Here is a 26,038-nt window from a genome sequence, read left to right as displayed (position 1 = left end):
GATTCTGCTCGAAGCGGTGAGCCAGCACGATCCAGGATATTACGAGGCCGCGGATTCCGTCCAGAACACTAATGAGGTATGTTTGACATGAACTACAGTAGTAATGCTGTAACCCACTCACCTTCTCTAAATTAATCAGTGTCATGTTGGGGAACTGGAGATTCTGCTCGAAGCGGTGAGCCAGCACGATCCAGGATATTACGAGGCCGCGGATTCCGTCCAGAACACTAATGAGGTATGTTTGACATGAACTACAGTAGTAATGCTGTAACCCACTCACCTTCTCTAAATTAATCAGTGTCATGTTGGGGAACTGGAGATTCTGCTCGAAGCGGTGAGCCAGCACGATCCAGGATATTACGAGGCCGCGGATTCCGTCCAGAACACTAATGAGGTATGTTTGACATGAACTACAGTAGTAATGCTGTAACCCACTCACCTTCTCTAAATTAATCAGTGTCATGTTGGGGAACTGGAGATTCTGCTCGAAGCGGTGAGCCAGCACGATCCAGGATATTACGAGGCCGCGGATTCCGTCCAGAACACTAATGAGGTATGTTTGACATGAACTACAGTAGTAATGCTGTAACCCACTCACCTTCTCTAAATTAATCAGTGTCATGTTGGGGAACTGGAGATTCTGCTCGAAGCGGTGAGCCAGCACGATCCAGGATATTACGAGGCCGCGGATTCCGTCCAGAACACTAATGAGGTATGTTTGACATGAACTACAGTAGTAATGCTGTAACCCACTCACCTTCTCTAAATTAATCAGTGTCATGTTGGGGAACTGGAGATTCTGCTCGAAGCGGTGACCCAGCACGATCCAGGATATAGCGAGGACGCGGATACCGTCCAGAACACTGAGCCTGTTTGTTCCCTGGTCTGTCTGCAGCAGCCTCTGGAGGTTGTGGTGGACAGAGAAACACAGGAGAATCCTTCTCTCCTTAGCTGAAATGTTCAGATCTTTAGTTTGTCAGCAGTTTGATTAATGTCCATTAACAATTAGAGAATTTGAATTTTTTAAGGATAGTATCATTGTAGTAAAATATATCAGTAAAACATATCCTTACTGGGTTGATGATTGACGGAGTAGTCGTACACAGTGCTTCCAATCAACAGGATAATCAGGACAGCCATTATAAACCTTAAAACAGAAAGGATTATTTGCTTTCAGAGTCAGTTTTAAAATATACTCCTCGCTAAATTGAAACTAAAATCAACAATCTTTAGTATGCGTGTGTGGAATAGTAATAAATTCCAAAAAAATGAAGTACTTTTTTAATTTTATTATTTTGGTTGTTATTTTTAATCGTTCATTATTCATCTCTTTTCGTTCTTCATTTGCAATACATAACACCTTTTTTAAACATTTCAATCATACCATATAATACGTAAAATGAGCTCTATATGCTCTATCTAATACTAAAAATGTAACAATGTTTGAAGAGCATTGAATACAATAATTAAAAAGGCAAAATGTTTGTAGAAACATTACTGGTAAGGCAGGTTTGTTATTTCTATGAAGTCCTTGATTAGGACAAATCTTGATAAATTGTTGAACAACATGGTTCTGTTTATATCCTCAACATTAGTTTAACACTGACTAATGCACTAAAAAAATGCATTGCTCGAACAATGTTCTGTAATGTAGGTAATATAGTAGGTTTTCTCGTTCACACGGTGTGCAAGCATTGGTAACCCAAATATTATATGAATATTGAGTTTAACTCCTGTTCACCGCCCTCTTTTGTGTAGCGACTGGAATCCGACTGCCATATACTTGACTCTGGACAACATTCACATTGAATCTGTCCTTCTCAACATAGCTACATTAAGTGTAGAAAACATTGCTCCTCCAACGTGCTTAGATACTGTGTCTAAAACATCAACGTGCACTCAGTTGTGCACCTGAGGAAACAATGAGAATACTTCATCACCTACATTACTCTTTGTTTTAGTAGTTTAGTTGTCTCTGATATCAAAAGTATATAAAGAGTTTATATAGAGCATACTCGTCGCCAAACTTTTTTAATCTCTTCAGACTAACATGGCTCCAGATTCCATGATCATGTCTGTGAAGATTGTTGGATTCCAGACGCTGCACTAAGAGGAAGATGAACTGGAGATAAAGTTAACATTCACATTGAACAACCCTTTCCACGATAGCTATCTTACAATTATTATATTGAGATGTTCTGGTCTTGCTGTGGAGAACAATCTTCATTAATAAATGGTCAAATAATTCCTATAACATTTAAAACTTTGATGCTAGGTCAAATTTGAAGTTTGAAAAGATGGTTTGGGGGTGTACCGAGATCTACTCACAGAGCGGTTCTTGTGTGAGCTCCAGGCCGGATGTCACCCCTGGTGGAACAGTCTGAGTCGCTGAGATCGACTGTGATGTTGAGTTCCGAGGCGACTTGCTGCCAATGAGCCCTGATGTCCGCCACAGAGCAGGTGGATGGAACACACACTGACATCGTCATGTCCAAGGGCAGGGCGGGTATTAGAGAATACTGGAACATCATATTCAGTTATAGAACAAGACGTGTGTATTAACCGTATATCACTTTTATAGCAAGTCGATGACACTTGTCAAAAGTAGGCTCTTTATCAATGTTGAGATGGTTCAATTTTATAATTACAGGATCCTAAAAGTGACTGACAGGACCACACTATGCAATGGGGCTGCCAATGCAAGTGATCCACCTACGTGATGGTTAGAAAGTGATCTGTACAGATTTGGTGTCAACCCTGATAATCATCAATTAGAAAATACATTTGTGGAAACCAATATCTTGGAAGATTTTTCAAATCACTAGTTTCTTTTACCAAAACCGACATTGTATCATTAGCTTAATTCACGTACAACACTCACCTGCGATGGGGCGGGGTTGGCCACGACAGGAGGTAACACGCCTCGAGTCTGTATGACGCACAGTTGTCCCCTGAACTGTCCTCGGGGTTCTGTCACAGAGAGACACTCGTCGTAGCTGCCAAGTCCCTGGATATTGCCTTCGATGATTCCGTCACCCAACTTGGAGGAGGCGTCCATCACTGTAAGTACAAATCGTGGGTTGCAATAATTAAACGAGTTCCCATGAAAACTTTGTTATTTTCTAACGGCTGTAAAACTGTTAAGACTTCGAAAGATGTAATTCATAATTAGTTACGCCCTTAATGTTTTATAGTAGTTGTGTATATGCATTATATCAAAATCAAAGAACATTAAAATGTGTGGCTTTGTACTGCATTTGTACATAATAAATTTAATAAAGAGCAGTGCATTTTGAACGAACTATATTGAAAATCTACATTGAAAATTTTAAACTTCGGCACATGATTCTACTCTTTATTGTACATTTTTTATAAAACTGTACAGTAACTAAGCGAACTAGCGAAGAATCCCATGACTTACTCTTGAGCGCCCAGAGTTGATCCTGCAGGAAGGCCTCCTGGTAGCGTATACTGTGGTTGCTGCAGAGCGGATTAGCAGAGTCCGTGGGAGCCACGTAGGACATGACGTGGAACATGACTTCTTCGTACAGGGCGGGATCGGGCAGAATGGAGTTCCGTAGAGTCTTAAACTGAGCAGGCAGCACCTCCACGGTCTGGCGCTCTCTTGTGTCATATTGTCCTGCACAGATAAGTGTAGAGCTGTCAGGAGTACACTCGTTAGTACAGCAAATCTACAAATTTAGAACCTTTGGTAATATTTTTCGTAACATCACCAAACATTTCAATTTCATTAGTATTGTTGTTAAATTAATAATTTATCACATTTAGCAATTTTAAATATATTTAAATCATGTGTGTGTGTGTGTGTGTGTGTGTGTGTGTGTGTGTGTGTGTGTGTGTGAGAGTGTGTGTCTGTGTGTTTTAATATATATATATATATATATATATATATATATATATATATATATATATATATATATATTAATAAAGTTTGTATAAATGGCGATAGCCAAATTTAATTTAAATAAACATTAAACCACAAAAAGTATTTGCTCCGCTGTGACTCGAACCCGGATCTCTCACTTCCCATAATTTTCTTTACATAAATTAAATTAATTAACGTACAGGTACATAAAAGGCATTTGACAGGTATTTGGTCTCCCGATTGTATGATAGTTTGGTTATTCAAACGCATATGTGACAGATACGACCAAATACAAAATAATTGAATCGTAAAAAGTAAGGGCTCTGTGGTGTAATGGTAACACATTCACCCGGCAAGTGAGAGATCCAGGTTCGAGTCCCGGCGAAGTAAGTACGTTTTGTGATTCAATTTATATTGAAATTATATATATATATATATATATATATATATATATATATATATATATATAATTATATACTCATATACAGGGTGTAAATAATTAAGTACTGATACACCTAGATATATTTCAAACGGATAGAAATATATCGATGTACAATCTTTATCAAACTTATTCAAATACTTTTTTGGAGGTTCAAAACTTCCCCTCCTCCCTATTGAAATGGGAGTAGAAGGGAGTAACTTTAAATTTTAAAATTGCAACCTCTATCTTGTGACAGACGCACCTCTCCCCTGCCCGCACACCAGGAGGCCGGCCCCCGTGACGGAGAGGGGCATTTCCGTCCGATCCTGACCTCAGATCACGTCTCAGATCGTCCACCTTTTTAGATTTTCAAACGGATCGCCAAAATAATATGTAATTTTCGTGGTATGTCAAACAAAATCCGTTTGATTCTAATAGTGCAGTTTTTTAGTTCTCCGGTAAGAAAAATTGTTAAAACAGTAGTGACCTCCAGATAATAACAAAGTACCACCATTATATAGCTGACAGATTCTATATGACCATGATCTCGCAAGAAGAGGTCATGATCTGTATTACAATGTGTTCAGTTAAATGTGGTTCCCGCAGGCCGGTCATCGATTCTGTAACATCCAAACAGCACGACGCGACATGACGTCACCATCAACCTGTCACGTCAAGATCTGTCAAGATCCGTCAAGTCTGTTTTGTGTCCATCAACAGTTCAACAGTGACCTATCGTCTGAACAATATTACGTATCCCGGGTATAACCGTGTTGTGAAACATCAAATAAATGTTGATAGAATATTCCTGCAATGAATGTAAATTAATAGTATTGCATTCACTTTGTTCATTTCGGGCTGATTGGTTTGAAATCCATTTACCAAACGTTACATCTGTGTTGCATGTGTTAGTATGCATAGAGATACGTGTTTATCAACTCAACTTAACTAGCACCGCAACTAGCTCGTAAAATTGTTAATTTATTCTCTGTGGATTTTAGTTTATGAAATGACACTAAACTATATTGAGTTACATAATACTTCAAATGATCATTAGTTGTGTATTCAAATGATGGACACTTTACATTTTAACTGAATATAAACTGACTAAACAAATGTGTATTTTGTATTTTTAGATAAGTAACAAATCTGCCATAATGAACTAGTTTACAATTAATAGTTTATTATGTAAAAGGATACAAAATAAAGTTGCAGAATGTATGTGTGAAATTAACACATATTTCACTGTCCTTGTGTACTCTTCATAAAAACACACGCTTTTAAGTTAAGCCTATTTGAACGTTGTCGATTGCAATTCCCTCTGGGTAATATTATTTCATAATTTTGAATAAGCTGGAGTGCCTTTGATCCACATATAATCTATGTTTATATTTTCATTCTATCAGCTCCCCGCTAGATCGTTTTTAGTAAATGTGTAGATTAGATTAAAAACTTAGCTAAGTACTTAAAACTCTTATATGGTTCTTATAAAAATGTCCCTTGCCTTGAAAACCTCTGACCGACCTAGTGTTAGCACTTAATGCCGTCTATAGTTCGTAGAATTTGTATTCGCGTGTGCGCTATTAATAAGTAGTGGGTTAAGTAAAACTGTAATTCATTCATAAAGTTGTATTGTAATAGAATATTTCATTTTATCTAATTTTGTCGCAGTTATTTCCCATTTTAATCTGAATCACTATAATTTAAACACAAACATTAACTTTTTATTATCGTTTCAACATCAAAAGTAATTTTATTTTATTTGCTTCGTTACACCAACAAGTATTACACAATTTACTACTTGTAATGAAGTACAACAATTTTAAACATTCTAATTTATTGGTGCAGATAAAACCTAGGAGTGAAGATTAGTATATGTTTACTATTTGTTCGTTTATCGCGAAGTTGTACGGACTGTTGAAGTTTATTCACCTGTAATGGAACATTATCAAAGCCTTAAATGTGGAGATATTCCTTTCCAGTAATTCCCTCTGATCCTGAATCCGTTCGTGCAACAGATAGAGAGGGAACCGAGGATAGGGTTAATGTAGCCTAAATACAATTACTCAACCTTGCGGAATACCAGAGAATTTCTCACGGAGCGTTCCGGTAGAGCTTGCATTAGGTGTTAGTACCGACCGATATTCCCCGTTCTCACTTCTCCCAGGACTGGGACAACATACAAGCGTCATCCGCTTAACCTACAGTGCGCAGAACCGTGTACCGAACTCTAAGAGTGGCCTACATGCAGTAGTTCCGATATAGCATTGCTTTCTCTGGTCGTTGCATTGGTCCTAGTCTGAAACAAAGAGAGCCGAATTTCTCAATTTACATAACATATACTTTCTAATATGCCGTCTCGACAGCACCAAAGTCGTAGAATCAATAAACATGTGACTCCTGTGAATTTAATTGATTTTAAATTATAAATTATTATTATTTGTTTAGAATGTTTGCATATAACATCCTTTTACTGACGAATCCTAATCCAATTTTAATAAATTAACGGCCTGGAATTCACAAGACAATTATAATGATCTGACCTTGTACTGTATCGACTCTCCCTTTTATTCAGTTTGATAAGATCCTCGCACAGGCCAGTGGCCCATGAGGTCGGGCAGAATAAGGCATAAAAGGAGAACGGCTTCTCCTTTTTCTTAAAAAAAGTTCATCTGAAGTATTATTCTTAGTTTTCATCAGTATATACGAAACTATCATAAAATATTATTATTAAAAATTAAATATCTTCAAAAGTAATACGCTATCATAATCTTTATTTTTTGGTACAATACTAACACATGTATATTTTTGTTTCTTCAAGCGTCATCTTTTTTCTAAAAATTAAAATAAAATGATATTATCTGTGAAATATACACTTAAATAAAAAAATTAATAAACCCTATTATTATAAATAGCTTCACTGACAATGTTATTTGTTATTAAACTTTGTATTGATGTGTGCAGTATATATTTTCATTTGTTTATTTCTTGTCACTGAATATCCGGTTTATTTATGTTAATACAGTACTAATAATATTCAATTACAATAATTCAATTTTGAGTATAAGCCCTTTATAATTTTCAAAGTCTAATTTATTCAAATCTACCAAAATTTTGTAATTTATTATTTTTTGTGCATTACGAGTATGTTTTGCTCTATACACTCGATTGCAATATAATAGTGAAAACTACACAAGTTTTGGGAATTTATTCCTTATTTTCAATTGGTAGGCTTCTGATATCCATAAGTTGGTGTACAGAGTAAATCCACATTAGAATATGTAATGATAATTGTCATAATTGGAGACCCCTTTATTGAGCGTGCGTGTTTCTCGATACTGACAACATAATTCGTGTTCTCTGGCTGCTCTGTAATTGCCCCGTAAGTGTCCGTAAGTAGCTAGGAAGTCTTGGACACAGATTTCGTATCCAAAATTCTTCTGGGATATTTATAAATCCGTCTGTGCCTTATAATTTCCTCACACACCATATTCCATAACACCAGAAGTTATCAACTATCCCCATTTTCTTGTGTGTGATCGACTGAGTGGTTACAGATGCTTGCCTATCTGTATAAATGTTTTTAAAATGTATATTAAAATATACAGAGATTACTGTAAACCCAAAAAAGCATTCTGGGATAAGTCTAGCATTAAAAAAAAATTTAATTAGAATGAAAATTGTGTAGGACTGTTTTAGACAGCTATACAAAAAACATATTTATTGTACTGTGATACCTTTGTATATTGACGACTCTTACTCATCCAAATATCTGTATTTTTACGAAGTTATGAAAATGAAAGGTATGTATATTATTGTATTTAATTTTAAATGTTAACTATGTTCTTATACATTTACTTTGGTTATAAAGCAACGTAGTTGTTAACTCTAAGATTATACCGGGTATCTTAAAAGTCTCACACCTCTGTTAACTTTCTTATAATTAGAGATGCAGGGATATTTATATGACTAACTGAGAAGTTATATTTTGTATGAACATTTTTGACTCCTTCCCAAATATGGTATTTTGGGGGTAAGTCAAAATTTTTAAATAGGAACCCCTAGCAAGTGACACATCATTTAAAAGTTATTATATAAAGAAGAATAGTGGCGAAAACTAGAGATGTCTAATATTACTCTATCTAATTTAGTGAGCGATTCAAATTTGAATTGCTTCATAAGACCCCCACAGTTTAAGTTACATTTTATTTTATTTTAAGCAAGATAAAACATTCACTTACTACTTATTTTCAAAACCTACAACACGAAATCATAAAACGAGTTATTACAAGAATCAACAACCATGATTAACATAATATTTACTGGGTTATTTTTTCTGATCGAAGCCCATTAGGAAGTCCTGGGAATACCAATAGCTGGGTATGCCATATCACCTCTTATTGGTTACCAGTTATTCAAAACGTTTTATACATCAAAACCTCCTCAGTTGGGCATATAAACATGCCTCAAAGTCAATCACCCCATCTCTACCCATAATACAGTTGTTGAAAGAGGTTGGGAGTTTTAAGGAACCCAGTAAACTTTAAAACTCTCACTAAAAAGTCTACTACACTGCTCTGTGGACCAAGAGTGTCCAAAAATAAAATTACATCCAATACTCTACCTCTTTGTTTACGGTCTGTCTCTGTGTTTGTGGGATTTATTAAAGCTAACCTCCGAACTTGTGCTAGAGAGTATCAGATAGAACGTGGCTATACTGCCCTGCTAAGCACAGAGGGGGTAAGTGCCAAATCAACAAAGTCTGGAAAATTGGTTTTTAAGTTTGACCCTCTGCCATTTGAGTGTCTTTTACGATTGAGGAATCGCAAGTTGTGTCAATTGTTTTATTATTTTTTCATTTCTTGTAAAACTGTTTTAAACCCTTAAATTTATGTTTATTTTTTAATTGGCAGCAGTTACGGCTGTTTTTAAATTTCTTTCTTACTGATTTACTAAGCTTATTGGTGGTAACTGTAATATGTTAAGCTACTTTTGGGGTAAGTAACACAGGTACGGCTAAAATAGCCAAGGATACTCCTGTTACAACCAATGCGCTTAGTAATATAACTATTTTAATGCTCAGTTAATAATTACAAGTAACTCAATTAAATTCAGATGCCATTTCAATAAGATATTTTTTATAGAACACTTTATTTAAAAGATTCTCTATTCATGTTTTCTAGGCCTAACTATTATGAAAAAGCAACAGTAAGATGCCAATGCATTAACAAATTTGATTTGTTAATGTTGTGATACATTTGTTGTGGATTTTTTTCAAAATAATTCATAAAACCAGCGTTCTTCACAATCTTCTTTTAAGTCATCTTTTTTGTGTGGATGAATATTAAAGTGCTCACATTGTTCGCACTCCTCATGGCCCAGTTTCACAAACGATATATGCATTTTAGAAAGTTCAGACCGGTAAAGCTCATATGAACACTTCATATTTGGATGTTTTTTCCATGAAGTCTTGATGCATCACATTAATTGTCAGATCACTGGGTAGATACTTCCTGTTGGGAGCATGTTCGCGTCTGTAAGTGAGCTATGGTAGGCTCGAAGGAATCTATATGAGTTCTTATAACTGAATGATCAGCTCTGTTGTGAGCAATTCGTCCTTTTCTTTTATCTGTTTTCGGAGTAATACTCTTACTTATACTACTACGGCAGACTGTTTTGCAAGATCTTGTCGTTATTTTTGGTGTAACCCAGGGTTGTCAGAAAAAATGTTTTACAAACCCGGATTGAATGGCCTTCAATGTTTTAAAGAAAATAATGGTTTTGTACCACTACGTCGGGACTCCGCAATTGTTGTTTTGCGGTTAACTTCTGTTTTTTCTATATATCCCATAACGAAGCACTTTTGTTCATGAGGTTCAATGTCCCAAAATTGGTCATTTATTTCAATTCGCCTTTCTTTAGGTATATTTTCAATACACTTTAGCTTACATTTTTCTGACCAAGCATCTTTTGATAGAATGATTACTCTTAACTAAACCTTTCTTCAATTTTTTTTTCTCTCAGCGGGTGCGAACAAGAATTTTTTTCTTTTCCTTAGACTATCAGTTTTAGTTCGATCACTTAAATTTTGCATTGGGGAGAGATAAGCATATCAACACTGTTATGAGCTTGGCCTGCTTCAAAAATTACCACTTCTTCATTAGATATAATAAGCCTTTCTCTGGTTTCAGGTTGATTACTGTTACTGTTCTGTGTTAGGCCTACTTTGGCTTCATCTACGTCCATATGGTCTAGTTCTTTACTGGTTGTCAGACTCGGATTAGTCTCGCAATCTAAGCCTATTATGTTGTTATTGAATAGAACATTATCACATTGAACATCAATCACTGTTTAAATCTGCCTCAAGAGAATTTAAACCTATGTCTTCGTAGACCAACTGTAGTAAGGTTCCATCATTTTCTAGGTTATATATACAGAGTTCATTGTTTTGAACTAATAATATCGGTACATTTTCATTAGCTAGGTAAACATAAATGTGAACCATTTTACAAGTGGTTCAGTTGCAGTAGTCTTCAAAGTTTCATTTAAAGTAGGCCCTACCATTACTTAATACAGCCTGATAGTACTGCAGTTTTTGTAGGTTTAGCTTTAGGGCTATGGGGCAAAGTTACTGTTTCATTAGACTGACTACTATTACAGGCATTTTGTACCAATTTCACGACAGCCTAAGACAACTAAAAAAAGCAACTGAATTAACAACCAGCTGTGCGCAGTTGCATTCTGCTCCTGGTTTGTTATGGTAGTAACTACAAAAAGTAATGGAAAAAACTAAGCAAAACAGTGGTAAGTGATGATTGCTAAGTGAGTTTAGCCGTAAGTGAAAAATGACTAAACTAAAAGCCGTATCTACATCACATACCCCACAAATAACTTAGTAAATGTCAGTTACACACCATTTTGCTTAGTATTTCCTCTGAAAAGTGTACTTACGACATTTAAAATAGGCAGTTTTAAATATGTTTTCATTTAATTACGGCTAAAATACCTTAGTATTACATTCCAAATATTGTGTAGATTTACAAAACATTATTAACTCAATTTCGCAAAAAATTTCAGTTACCCCCTCTGTGCTTAGCAGGGCAGTATAACATACTCTCATACTGACACAAAGTTGGTTAATCTACCTTAAAAATTTACTCTCGATGTTTTTATCTTTAAATACTAAATTTCAATCGCCCTAAAATTATAACACTACATTATATTATTACGAAATCTTTTCAAAATATGTAACGCAATAACTCGAATTAAATTTCCAAGAAATGAAATAATTTGTCCCAAGGTCAAGTGTCCTTGTCACATTAAGCCCTCTCCCAGAAGGGCACCACTAATCCCTCGGTAATTGACAGTGTCAGTTCCCCCTAATGTCATTAAAACTAAACGTACGTAAACTATCCGTCTCCTTGAAACAAGTAGTTAGACGGATATTGCTCATTCCTAGATTGTACCTCAATTTGTGTTTGAAATCACGTGGCGTTACTAATGTATAAGTCACGTGCACAAGTTCATACGCTCGTCTTTTATAAACACCACTATTGAATTTAAAGTGAAACTAAACACTTATCAGTCGCTTTATAAAAATGTAACGTCTTCCTGTGAACATTTGCTAAGCATTGGTGCACAAGTTCATACGCTCGTCTTTTATAAACACCACTATTGAATTTAAAGTGAAACTAAAGACTTATCAGTCGCTTTATAAAAATGTAACGTCTTCCTGTGAACATTTGCTAAGCATTGGTGCACAAGTTCATACGCTTGTCTTTTATAAACACCACTATTGAATTTAAAGTGAAACTAAAGACTTATCAGTCGCTTTATAAAAATGTAACGTCTTCCTGTGAACATTTGCTAAGCATTGGTGCACAAGTTCATACGCTTGTCTTTTATAAACACCACTATTGAATTTAATGTGAAACTAAACACTTATCAGTCGCTTTATAAAAATGTAACGTCTTCCTGTGAACATTTGCTAAGCATTGGTGCACAAGTTCATACGCTTGTCTTTTATAAACACCACTATTGAATTTAAAGTGAAACTAAAGACTTATCAGTCGCTTTATAAAAATGTAACGTCTTCCTGTGAACATTTGCTAAGCATTGGTGCACAAGTTCATACGCTTGTCTTTTATAAACACCACTATTGAATTTAAAGTGAAACTAAAGACTTATCAGTCGCTTTATAAAAATGTAACGTCTTCCTGTGAACATTTGCTAAGCATTGGTGCACAAGTTCATACGCTTGTCTTTTATAAACACCACTATTGAATTTAAAGTGAAACTAAAGACTTATCAGTCGCTTTATAAAAATGTAACGTCTTCCTGTGAACATTTGCTAAGCATTGGTGCACAAGTTCATACGCTTGTCTTTTATAAACACCACTATTGAATTTAAAGTGAAACTAAAGACTTATCAGTCGCTTTATAAAAATGTAACGTCTTCCTGTGAACATTTGCTAAGCATTGGTGCACAAGTTCATACGCTCGTCTTTTATAAACACCACTATTGAATTTAAAGTGAAACTAAAGACTTATCAGTCGCTTTATAAAAATGTAACGTCTTCCTGTGAACATTTACTAAGCATTGGTGCACAAGTTCATACGCTTGTCTTTTATAAACACCACTATTGAATTTAAAGTGAAACTAAAGACTTATCAGTCGCTTTATAAAAATGTAACGTCTTCCTGTGAACATTTGCTAAGCATTGGTGCACAAGTTCATACGCTCGTCTTTTATAAACACCACTATTGAATTTAAAGTGAAACTAAACACTTATCAGTCGCTTTATAAAAATGTAACGTCTTCCTGTGAACATTTGCTAAGCATTGGTGCACAAGTTCATACGCTCGTCTTTTATAAACACCACTATTGAATTTAAAGTGAAACTAAACACTTATCAGTCGCTTTATAAAAATGTAACGTCTTCCTGTGAACATTTGCTAAGCATTGGTGCACAAGTTCATACGCTTGTCTTTTATAAACACCACTATTGAATTTAAAGTGAAACTAAAGACTTATCAGTCGCTTTATAAAAATGTAACGTCTTCCTGTGAACATTTGCTAAGCATTGGTGCACAAGTTCATACGCTTGTCTTTTATAAACACCACTATTGAATTTAAAGTGAAACTAAAGACTTATCAGTCGCTTTATAAAAATTTAACGTCTTCCTGTGAACATTTGCTAAGCATTGGTGCACAAGTTCATACGCTTGTCTTTTATAAACACCACTATTGAATTTAAAGTGAAACTAAAGACTTATCAGTCGCTTTATAAAAATGTAACGTCTTCCTGTGAACATTTGCTAAGCATTGGTGCACAAGTTCATACGCTCGTCTTTTATAAACACCACTATTGAATTTAAAGTGAAACTAAAGACTTATCAGTCGCTTTATAAAAATGTAACGTCTTCCTGTGAACATTTGCTAAGCATTGGTGCACAAGTTCATACGCTCGTCTTTTATAAACACCACTATTGAATTTAAAGTGAAACTAAACACTTATCAGTCGCTTTATAAAAATGTAACGTCTTCCTGTGAACATTTGCTAAGCATTGGTGCACAAGTTCATACGCTCGTCTTTTATAAACACCACTATTGAATTTAAAGTGAAACTAAACACTTATCAGTCGCTTTATAAAAATGTAACGTCTTCCTGTGAACATTTGCTAAGCATTGGTGCACAAGTTCATACGCTTGTCTTTTATAAACACCACTATTGAATTTAAAGTGAAACTAAAGACTTATCAGTCGCTTTATAAAAATGTAACGTCTTCCTGTGAACATTTGCTAAGCATTGGTGCACAAGTTCATACGCTTGTCTTTTATAAACACCACTATTGAATTTAAAGTGAAACTAAAGACTTATCAGTCGCTTTATAAAAATTTAACGTCTTCCTGTGAACATTTGCTAAGCATTGGTGCACAAGTTCATACGCTTGTCTTTTATAAACACCACTATTGAATTTAAAGTGAAACTAAAGACTTATCAGTCGCTTTATAAAAATGTAACGTCTTCCTGTGAACATTTGCTAAGCATTGGTGCACAAGTTCATACGCTCGTCTTTTATAAACACCACTATTGAATTTAAAGTGAAACTAAAGACTTATCAGTCGCTTTATAAAAATGTAACGTCTTCCTGTGAACATTTGCTAAGCATTGGTGCACAAGTTCATACGCTTGTCTTTTATAAACACCACTATTGAATTTAAAGTGAAACTAAAGACTTATCAGTCGCTTTATAAAAATGTAACGTCTTCCTGTGAACATTTGCTAAGCATTGGTGCGCTGTAAGGAAAACTATCGCCACATCCCTCAGACGCACTTCGAGGACTCGCGCTTTCCGCGTTCTGGATCATGCTGTGGGTTACAATTCCACACTTCACATTCTTTGAGAATAAGTTTGGGAAAGACTAGACAGAAAGAGAAACATTGTTTTAAATTATTAAAAGGCAATCTGTTTATACGAGTTTTGCAATTGCCAGATTCTCGAGTCACCTCTAAATTTGATGTTCCACAACCTGGAAACAATAATGGATACAATCAGTTAACTAATACAACCATGACTTCTGACATCAAGAACCGAAGTTTTAAGTTTACGACTTTGGCGTTCTAAACTTTTATTGGCTTGTCTAAAAAAAAAATAATAAAAGTGATATCACTAGTTCAATAAAACGACCTACAACCACCCACAATCCCTCACTATGTACTACAACCCCAATAATCTATTCAGATGTGTGAATAAGCTGATCTTACATTTTTTTAGATAAAACTTTTCATCATTTGTATTTTTTTATTATATCTGATACTAGTTCATGTACAAATGACGTATTAAGATCAGTGTTCGGCGCAAGTGTAGACATTTTTTGTATTAAACATAAATCTCTGTATTTAGTGAAGAAAATTTTCTACTAAATGGGTCTAAACAACTACCTTGAGGTACTCCACACAGGAAATACAGCAACATGCGTCATTCGTGACTCCTCATAGTAAGAATCTGAGACACTAAGCGTACACACGAGTTCGTATAATATCTATCTCACACAGAAGTGGTCTGATATGTATATATTCTGAGACGAAACGAAAACCAACACTCTGCATTGAGTGCGAATACGTTTCAAAAACAAATTCACTGCTTCTTGAGTTAATAATTTAGTACTATGTGACTTATATTGTGTCGTATATTAGTTGGGAATATAATAATTAATGATTCGGTTCTATTGGATTATTATACTCACACCAACTTTTGTTTAGTCTCACTTTAGTGTTAAAAACTCAACATTTAAAAAACACTAAATGTACAAATTCACTAAAAGATTGGAGAACAAATTATAACCCACATTTGAGAAGAAACGAGATCGAATGATTTTTACCCTCCCTCCATGACCTTGAGTAACGTTTCACACAGATGAAGGCGTCTCCACCTGAAGACTAGAATGGCAACTTTATAGCGGCGCTAAAACACTCACAAAGCCGCTGATGAATTTAGAGCCTTACACACGGCCGGCGATGTTATTGTCGACCCGCATGTTGTATTGGCAGTATCTCCGGGTCGGTTGTTTATAAACACGCACGTGTGCAGGCGGCATCCGACTGAAATGCATAATATTCAATGGAATCACAAACCGTGAAGCCTTGGAACGCGCTTCACGACACACCACAGGTAACTCTATTACACAATACATTCTGCGGTAATGCGCAGTATCATCATGAGTCTGACGACATATCCCACACCCAGCGGCATGTACATTCTGCGGTAACGATAGATTTGATCACAACATTACAGGATACCCAGTTGAATACTGAAACCTTCACCATATAACCGAGATAAATTCGGATCAGCTAACTCCAAGAAAATGTCAACAAAGTACATCACACCTCTGTGTACAAAAGTACATACAGCGCAATGAATGAGGTTAACGTAGGAGTAAAGAGTACTTTAAACAGTTTTAATTCCTTATATCTGAGCTCGAAGTGTGCGCCATGAAGCGGTAATTGACATCCGAGCTCTGATTCGTTGCTTTAAATGTTCAATATACAAATGGTATGTAGATGCACACCTCTAAATAAGTGAGACCAGTGGTGTTTATAAAGTTTAATCCATTTTCATACATAATAACTGTACTAAAATCATACCTCTTTAATTTGTCATCACGTTTGAAAGCATGCAATATTTGAGGTTTGTAACGATTAAAAAGTATCTTCTTCGAAACTTTTGTATGATGCAGACTTAGGGACATACAAATCACGTTCACGTGTCCGAATGAACATTTTTTGACTTTATTGGACGAGAGCGTACTCTCGAAAGTTCCATCTCTTATTTTAGCCTATGTTTGTCCAAATTTTGTCCAATAAGCTGCCTGCTTCCTTTAACTTCTTATGCCATTGACAGACGCTGGGTCAGCCACACGGACTTTCATGAAACACTCGACGATACTCGCGTTCCACTGAAATCCAGAAGTAAAACTTTGCTAGCCACAAGATATACTTGTATTTTCTTTGCAAAGATACCATGATGACAGTTTTCATAAACACACATTACTAGATATCAACAGTGAATAGTAATGTGTATCCGGCTTGTTGTATACGATCTCTCTGGGTGGCTGGACATTTTCAAATTCTGGTTACTTCAAAGGCTACAGCCTAAAGATCAGATTTTACTAGATTCCTGGAATCACAATTTCTAGGAGTTCCTTCAGGCCGGACACTTCTAGAGGCCATAAGTTTCTAAGATAGGAGTTTCAAAAGCCTGGAAAATTTCAGAGGTCTGAATTATGGCTTCCACAAACCACAGAAATTACTTGTTACTGTGGTCAAGATAAACGACAAGTAAATCGTTGAAAATCTTTTATCACTATATTATGAAAATAAGCATTGTTTTGGCGCCAACACAGATACGAAACAGCTTTCCTTAAATTAAGCAACTTTTTAATTAAATCAATACATTCTCAGAACAATTATTCGTATTCCAAAAATAATTGAATGGCAATAAAAGCTGCAAGTTCAGGCATTTGTGTTTGTCACGCTGTATGAGTTCACTTTATAATTTAAATTACCAAATGGAAAAGTCATTCTTGTGTTTAATGGTTTGAGTAGAGCCAATGCGTTTGCTAGTCACTACAGGCACATTAGCTCTGGTTGCATCATATGTAATCTCATAGATTAATTCATCTTAGGAACCAAGAATGCATTATCATCTACAGTGATCGATGGAAATTTACTTTAAATTACAGCCACCGAATTTGATGAAGATTGCGTGCAGTATGGGGAAAAGGATAAAATGTTACACGTCCTTTTAAGCTTTTAAGTGAAGTTAAGCATAAAAGCATAAAAGCTAAACATCCGTAGCTAAAGTTAAGCTTCATAAGTTTAAATTATAAGAATTGAAAGAATAAAAAAAGTATTCAATTCTAGGTCAAATTCTAATAACATTTTTAATTTGTCTAGTTCATGCTAATATCGTGTATACAATAGTAACCAAGAGATCTGATTACGGTTACGGTATTTGCTGAAAATCTAATAATTTTCATGAAGGTCATTGGAATAAATAGATACAGAACGATATTACAATATTACATTGTCCCCAATATTAATCACTCAACCAATATTTTCATAAATATAATGTGAGAAATGTATTAAACAGTAATATAAATTTTACCAAAATTGACATAAAGAGGCAAAATTTACCAAAATACTAATACAAATTACAGTCTCTTAACTATCATGGGCTCGTAGAATGAGGGAATTTGTCTTTATTAACTGATTCATTAGAACCAGTACAAACATTGATTGGATTTAAATATAATACAAATTACAGTCTCTTAACTACCATGGGCTCGTAGAATGAGGGAATTTGTCTTTATTAACTGATTTATTAGAACCAGTACAAACACTGATTGGATTTAAATATTATACAAATTACAGTCTCTCGTACAAATTACAAACTACCATGGGCTCGTAGAATGAGGGAATTTGTCTTTATTAACTGATTCATTAGAACCAGTACAAACATTGATTGGATTTAAATATAATACAAATTACAGTCTCTTAACTATCATGGGCTCGTAGAATGAGGGAATTTGTCTTTATTAACTGATTCATTAGAACCAGTACAAACACTGATTGGATTTAAATATTATTAAACATCACTGTATACAATCGACAATACAAAAATATATACTTTGTTATTAGTAATTTAATTTAGTTTTATATTCAAGTACTAATAAGATTTACGTGTGTTTCCTGTTATCAATATAAATTGAACTAAAATCCGTAGAATAAAATAAATATTAAACTTTAAATCTGGTAAATAACATCAAATAATACAAATTACAGTAAATTGTAACAACATAAAAAGTATATGTATAACAAAAAATAATGCTGGACTGACTATGTATTTTCTGATTCTATTCGTATGTGTGATTCTAAGCTAAAAATGAAGATTTTTTTTTCAGTTATCTCTTCGTTTAGCAGTTTTCTACCATTTTTTTATTAGAACAATATAATCTTATATTAGAAAAAAAATTTTAAACAGTGGTTTATTATTAGTTATTTGATGAAAAAATTAAATAGTCGCATTTTTGAAAATATTAAAACTAACTAAAACATATTTTTTTTATATCTCACATACAGAATCTGCACATGCATAACCAGTCCAACCTTTTTGTTACACCCTGTATATTAAAATAAATTTATTTGTATATTTTTTTGTGGTTGATTCATATAACTATTTGACCGGTCGCGTTCCACCTTTCCTGGTTTGGCAGGAGGTCAACAAGTGGAATTCAAAACGAAATCCCCTAAGACATGCGAGGAAACAGCAGCGAGTTGGACTAGAGCCACGTGACCTGTTCTCAAAATCTCATGAGAGATCCTGCGGTCCACACTTCTGTGGAACAGTGCGTTAGTGCTCACGTGAGGGAACGTGACGACAATTATGTGGTCAGGCTTTGACAATTACACTAACTCGTTACCACCACTACAATGTGCACTTCCAGGTGCTATCCTGCTCCTAGACAAAACCACGTGACATCTGTGCAATTGGAAAAATTGTTGTTTTTAACCCCCCCCCCTCTCCATTCCCACTCCTAATCACAAAAGGTCTCGTGCGGTGTCCCGAAATATGATTAGAGAGGAAATAAAACTGAAATAAACCGATAAAACAAATCGTCAAAGGACTCGACAAAATGTAAAAAAAGCTAGACAGACAGATGGAATGAGAGCCCTTTGACCTTTCGATCAAAAGATCAACAGGGTTCTTCCTTGGACTAAGTAGTCCTCTTGGTCAGACGGCCCAATCTTTGTCCTTTTTGTCCTAAACTCAGTAGCGTTCTTCCTTGGACCAAGTCCTCTTAGTCAGACGGCCCACTCTTTGTCCTTTTTGTCGCGTAAACTCAGTAGTCCTCTTGGTCAGACGGCCCACTCTTTGTCCTTTTTGTCCTAAACTCAGTAGCGTTCTTCTTCCTTGGACCAAGTCCTCTTGGTCAGACGGCCCGGATCATCTTCTTGGAATCTTCCATAGCAGGAAATTTCCCGGTAACCCATCTACTGGAAACAACCACATGATTTCAGGCCCCCTGTAATGATTACGATTTGGGGTTAGTTACAGTTATTATTCCTCAGTATTCACAATGATTTTTCGTCTTCCTAGAATGACCGCAGTTCAAAAATAAAGCTGAGATTGGATACGGAAACTTCTAATAGCGAAACCGTATGAACTGTATTATGAAGTTAAAACTTTTACTGAAATTATAACGGTGTAATGTCAATCGGTGACCTCATAGACGTTTTGATATTTTCGTGTTCACAAAGCGCCCTTTAGAAGACCTCATCCTCCAGACATTGTGCGGTGAGTCGGCAATATGTATATCAGGTTTGCTTGGATGCAGAGATGTCAACATCCTACATTACGTATCTATTTGATCTTCCGGACCTTGTGAAGTAGGTCGACAGGTTCAGATGATAAGGAGTTTTATCACTGGTAATGACTAATCTTAGGCGTCATTATGTTAAAGACTTTTTTGTTGTAAAAGGTTATTTTGAAATGAATGTCGTTTTTAAAAATATTTTTAAGCAAATTCGTGATTGGAGAGGAAATATATAGATATATATACCAAGGGTGTGGAGGGGATAGAAGCAACCGTCACTGAATCTAGAGTTACTTCGGAACGGATGAGTAAGAACTCCGATAGCATCTTTGATGGAGGATATGGACGTTCGGGTTCTCTGCAAAGTGAAGTAACTATGTTTTTGGATGCTAAACTTAATTCAGTGAGACAAGATGGGTTGTCAATCAGTAATACATTTAAGACCATTGCGTTGTGGCATTACATAATTATAATTTTAGGAGTTATAAAACTTAATGACTCTAAACATTCCGTCGACATCACATGACTACAGCAGCCTTCGTCTGTTTCTTCAGACTAGAGAGCCGGTAATTACTGTCCGGGCAGACTGTCTCAGTGTCAGCCCCGCCCTCTACCGGCAGATCCGTACAGTTCGGCAAACCCCATGTGACTTCTATAACTCTTTAAATGGAGACGTGCCATTTTTTAATGATTCAACAGCCCAAGATAGCTCAATTTCCAAAACTGGTTGAAGAAACATTGACTTACATGTGGAACATTCAACAAAGCAACTATTATAATTTAAAAAGTTACTTGGCCTTGAACTATTATCCCTCAGTACTGCTCATACATTCAGATATAATATAATATTTATTAAATTGGTCTGCAATCTGCAAGGGTTCATCAATAAGTATACCTTCTAGACTATCAATGTCAGTCTTATTTGTTTTCTGTCTTGTTCACACAAAACAATGAACTCAAACCGCATCCGCTAGCGGAGATGGCCAGGCGTCGAGTTATGCAGTGACTTATGCAATCAGAGCACATTCTGTAAATTTGAGAAATTGGATCTCAATTATCCAAACGTTTTAAAACGAGAGGGGAAATAAATATTTTCTTGCCAGAAAAGTTTGTCTTAAAATCCAATAAAGGGTTCCGCAACCTTGAGCTGTAAATGTGATACGGTAGTAGATAATGGCAACACGAATGTCAGTAGTTTCGAGGCTAGAGTATTACGGGATAAAAACAAGAGTTATTAAAATTCATAGAATTAGGAAACCCTGGCCCACCACATCGGTCTTGGTTCATGTCGGAACCAACGAAGCGTGGCGAGCGTGAAGAATCTGGTGTTTGCTTTATTTTGATTGTATCGTTCAATAATATTCATCATGTTTTTATAACCTGATATTTCTGTAGGATGCCTTGGACTTCCTGATGACTTCATATCAACAAAACATTAAGTTAAATCATGCAAAAGTGCACAGACACTAACAACTATGATTGAGGCTTGCTGTTTTGTACTTTGTTCCGTTCTTTATTAACTTTAGAATAAGTGCAGTGAAACATATAATTCAATTAACGTCAATAGGAGCTGAAGTAGTCTTGCAACTCTTCTAAAAATCGCAGCAGGGGGTAACTTCAAATTTACGAACACTGACCTTGTGATACTTACTTCATTATACAAATCTAAAAGTGTGGGTATAGTGAGCTTTATGTTCTCTTTACCCACAATAGGGCCATTCTCACTTTACTTGAGGGTTCAATTATTTAAAGCTGGTTATTGACGGTGGAATTTTAAAAACAATGATCAGATTTCGGTCTTATAACATCGTTTTATGTTGTAACATAGGGTATAACACGACACAGTGGCAGTCCATTGTAGTACGAACCGACTTTTGTGTACCAATTATCTACTCACCTGTCCAAAAGGATATATTTCAATCCTCGAAACTAAATGACCGAAATCCTATTATCCCTTAAATTTTACTGATATGATTATTGATATATACATACTGATCTGCTTAATCCCTCGAATTGAACCATTTTCTCTTCGCCAAATCTCTAGGACAAATCTTTTACAAGTTATGCTCCGTATTGCCTCGTTCTTTTGAGTACCAAGCGCTATCACATCAAAACAGTACAAAATATATTCGTCACTGGTATATTTTAGTTCTTTTATAATAGTAATACGTAAACCATTAATTATCTAAGTAAGCTACATCAAAATATGTTTTTAAATTAAGCATATACCTAATTTTTTATTAAATAAATAAATATAGCAAACATTAATTAAATTTTAATCATTGCAACATATTCTTCCACGACTTTCATAAAAACTATTGCATTTAGATCATCTTTATTTTTGACACATTAAAATACTACAATATCACAATAAACTTATATTAGTGTTAGGTCTGTAATATTACATGATTACAAGAGTATATTATTCTAGTTTGTTACCTTTCCTAGCTCATTACATTTTCCTAAGACATTCCATTCAAGGTAGTCCATCGATTGTAAGGTGGGCCAAGGTTTCCTGAAAAACTGTAACCGCACACAACTGGTGTTTAACGAGAAACCATTATCGCAACCTTGGTGCAATTCAACTTTGGATCTATAAACGTTCGGAAATACTTCAACATTAACATCAACATTAAATTGATATCCGGCCGAAAAAATCAAAGGAAAGTCTGAAGTTTTTGTATTTATCGATCTAGTTAGTAGAAGCACGTAACTGACGGCGTTACTGTAACGTCGACCGTATTAAAATGAAACGCTTCCTACTACGTACTAGAATTTATAGTATTTCGCCGAACATTTCAAATATTTGTTGGTAATCTTAACAGATTATGCTAACGCAGCATAAATAATATTGTTTGCTGTTGCCTAAATTGTTCTGTAACTGTTTTCTTATTAATTTTGTTTATCCTGTTAATTTATGAATAGTTATTAGTTTAGTGACTAAATTTTCAGTAACTATTTTTGTAGCCACATTTTATTAATTCTCTTCTCAAAACGTATCATGGAAGATGGATATATATATACATTTGCTCTTGTATTACAATAAAAGAACGCAACACGTTTCAAGAACTGGGTTCAATCCCTTCTTCAGATTTCAAATACTAAAACATAAGTTTAAGCATAAATAAAGTAAATTTATCCATACGTAATGATGAGCACGCTAAACTAACAGTTTCACGATTTGCGAGGGTCATTCAATAAGTGACGAAACAATATACTGCTACTCAAAAACTGTTATCAGTTATTAATAATAGAAAATAGTTGCCTAGGTTACTTTCCAACATAGTTCACAGCAACACTTCTACATTTATTTAGGCCTATTTACAAAATTGTCACAGATGCCTTACAAGCACCATGCTTTGGCAAAGACCCGTCAATTATTACAATTTTTATACTAAACTAATCAAACTAAATTTCTAATACAACAATTATTATTATTTAAATTGTACAATTATTTTTTTCTTATAGCAAGTTGGATGCCTCAAAGTCCAGACTGAGAAGCCAAGTATTCAGCTACACTGTAGAAACAATGAAAACGTAGATAGTCTTTTGAAAGTATTTTGAATCTTGGAAGCGATTTTTCTTTCCTTATTAAAAGTGTCATATAGTTTTAAATTTGTATACATGTATAAAGAGGTGACCTTTCCAGAAAACTTGTATTTTGAATAGGATACTGGAGCAATTGAGAGTTTCTTGTGAAATGAGAGTGGTGGTGATTGTTATTAAAAACCTTTTTTTGGTTCACTTTGACTTAAAGAAGATTCTGAAGAATAAAGAGAGAAGGTAGAGGAAGTATTTTAAAGTCTTTAAAGTGCTTCCTCCATGGGTCACGAAAAGGAGCCATTTTCTTTAAGATAAAAACACTTTTTCAGAGCAAGGGGAATTTCCCCAGAAGATCGTTCCATACGATAGAAGAGAATGATCATATTCAAAGTAAAACCTGTTTGAGAGTGTGTTTGTGATTATCACGTGAAAGAGTGAGAAGGGCAAAAAAACGCTTTACTAAGTTTTACTATATCCGTCCCATCTTTCTGCCAATTTGTAAATGCTCTTGGCATAAATTTCTTTGGGATGATCTCGTTTCCTTCTTTCGTGGGTTGAAAATGTTTCCTCTTAAAGAGGTCCAAACAGATAGAAGTGTGATGGAACTAGGTCAGGGCTGTATGGAGGAAGTAGAAGTATCTCCCACCCAAGTTTATGAAGTTTTTCATTCACAGTTGTGCCGTATGTGGACGGGCGTTGTCATGAAGCAAAATCACGCCTTCAGTCAAGAGCCCCCCGGGTTTAGTTCGAATGACTGGTCTCATCACGTTTTCAAACATGCCACTGTAGTACTAGTTGGTTGTTCTTTGGCCTTCAAGAAAACTACAATAATTTTGACCCTGTAAATAATAAATCTCAGACTACTACAAACATGACTTTACCGGCAGATGGCTCGGTCCTGAATTTTTGTGAGTGGGAGAAGTCGTATCCTTCCACCCCTCTTTGTCGTGTTAACCCTAGCTCATAGGAATTTATCCACTGGGATTTTGTATCCTCACACGTTAAAATTTTTGTCAAAAACCCTTCTCCTTCAGTCAAATAACGATTTTTCAACTGTTGACTTATTTGCAAATGCGCAAAAGTTTTCTTGTATTGCAGCTTGTTGTGAATAAAGTTATGAACAGTTCCAACACTGGTGTTTATTTCTACAATTATAAATTCAGTGCTAAGCCTATTATCCCGAATTAATCCGAGATTCGAGATGAAGTCCCAAATTTAACCGGCCGTCCACTGCTATCACAAATTATTTTACACCTCTTTGAATCTATTATACCCATTTTAAACGTTAGATCGATTCAAACATTTTCTTCGTACATTCTTTCGTGGATTTTACAACCTCTCTCATCTTTCGCGACTAAAAATCTGCTCTCGGCACGTTGCCCTTCCGCTGTGCAATTCTCGAGCGGATTCGCCAATGAGAAAGTTTTAGGCTATGTTTACAAAATATGATTGAAAAGCTAATAAGATGTCGTCGTAAGTTTGCCAACTGTATGTACATAAAGTTTCATATGAATCAATTAATAAATTCTTTTCTATTTATACGTAATAACAAGATCAACGGTGTGGGCCGATTTTACAGAGAAATCACGGATGTGTTTTCTCCGAGATAACTACTATTAAATACATTTGATTTGAACTTATTTAATATTATTGTTATTTACTTTGTACTATTATTTTTCAAAGAGAAAATGTAAATCATAACTGCAATACAATATTGAGTATATTTGGTTAAATAGAGTTATAAATTAATTCAATGGCAAGGGTAAGAAAAAGGCAGGAGGGAGGGAAGGAGGAATAGAAAGAGAGAGGGGGAGGGGGATAGGGGATAGGGGATAGGGGAGAGAGAAATAGAGGACTATAACTCCTGGGAAAATACTAGGACGATTGCTAAAGACAGAAGAAGCTGTACTCTCAAGTGCCGTGAGTAACCCTCTGTGTGACGATGAGCCAAATGGCCACACACACTTCACTGTACCAAGTCAGTCAACTCCTTGGCACATTTACTCGTTTATGTCATCATTATCCTATTACAAGACTAATTTATTACTTGCTTGCCTGCATAGTACACAGTGTTTATACTGTTCCCATGTTGATACATTTATTTATATCGTACCGTCTTGTAACCTCAGTGCCTGACGAATCTATTTATTACAGATTTTCTATTAATTGAACTACATTTTTAAGTATTCATGTTTTAGTGTTGTATCGTATCAATGTCTTACTATCTTTGCTGCAGATATGCGAATGAAATATTAAAACGTAGGAATAATGATCTTTTGAACGAATTGAAAATATATTAGAATTCAAA

The 26,038-nt window shown here is 35.2% G+C and overlaps 1 protein-coding gene across 1 annotated transcript in view; it reads right to left on the bottom strand.

Moving 5' to 3' along the window:
- Positions 1 to 26,038, bottom strand: part of LOC124368395 (nose resistant to fluoxetine protein 6-like) — a 55,579-nt gene that overhangs the window by 20,926 nt on the left and 8,615 nt on the right. Inside the window, exons 2-6 of the mRNA XM_046825703.1 lie at positions 3,422 to 3,640; positions 2,882 to 3,060; positions 2,329 to 2,519; positions 1,074 to 1,147; positions 758 to 951 (exon numbers count right to left, since the gene is read on the bottom strand). Of these exons, the coding sequence (XP_046681659.1) occupies positions 758 to 951; positions 1,074 to 1,147; positions 2,329 to 2,519; positions 2,882 to 3,060; positions 3,422 to 3,640 (857 nt within the window). The remainder of the gene's footprint in view (positions 1 to 757; positions 952 to 1,073; positions 1,148 to 2,328; positions 2,520 to 2,881; positions 3,061 to 3,421; positions 3,641 to 26,038) is intronic.

This window comes from Homalodisca vitripennis, chromosome 8 (genome assembly GCF_021130785.1).
Source record: "Homalodisca vitripennis isolate AUS2020 chromosome 8, UT_GWSS_2.1, whole genome shotgun sequence".
NCBI lineage: Eukaryota > Metazoa > Arthropoda > Insecta > Hemiptera > Cicadellidae > Homalodisca > Homalodisca vitripennis.
Note: the sequence above shows the minus strand (reverse complement) of the source record. Positions and strands in the feature narration are given on the sequence as shown.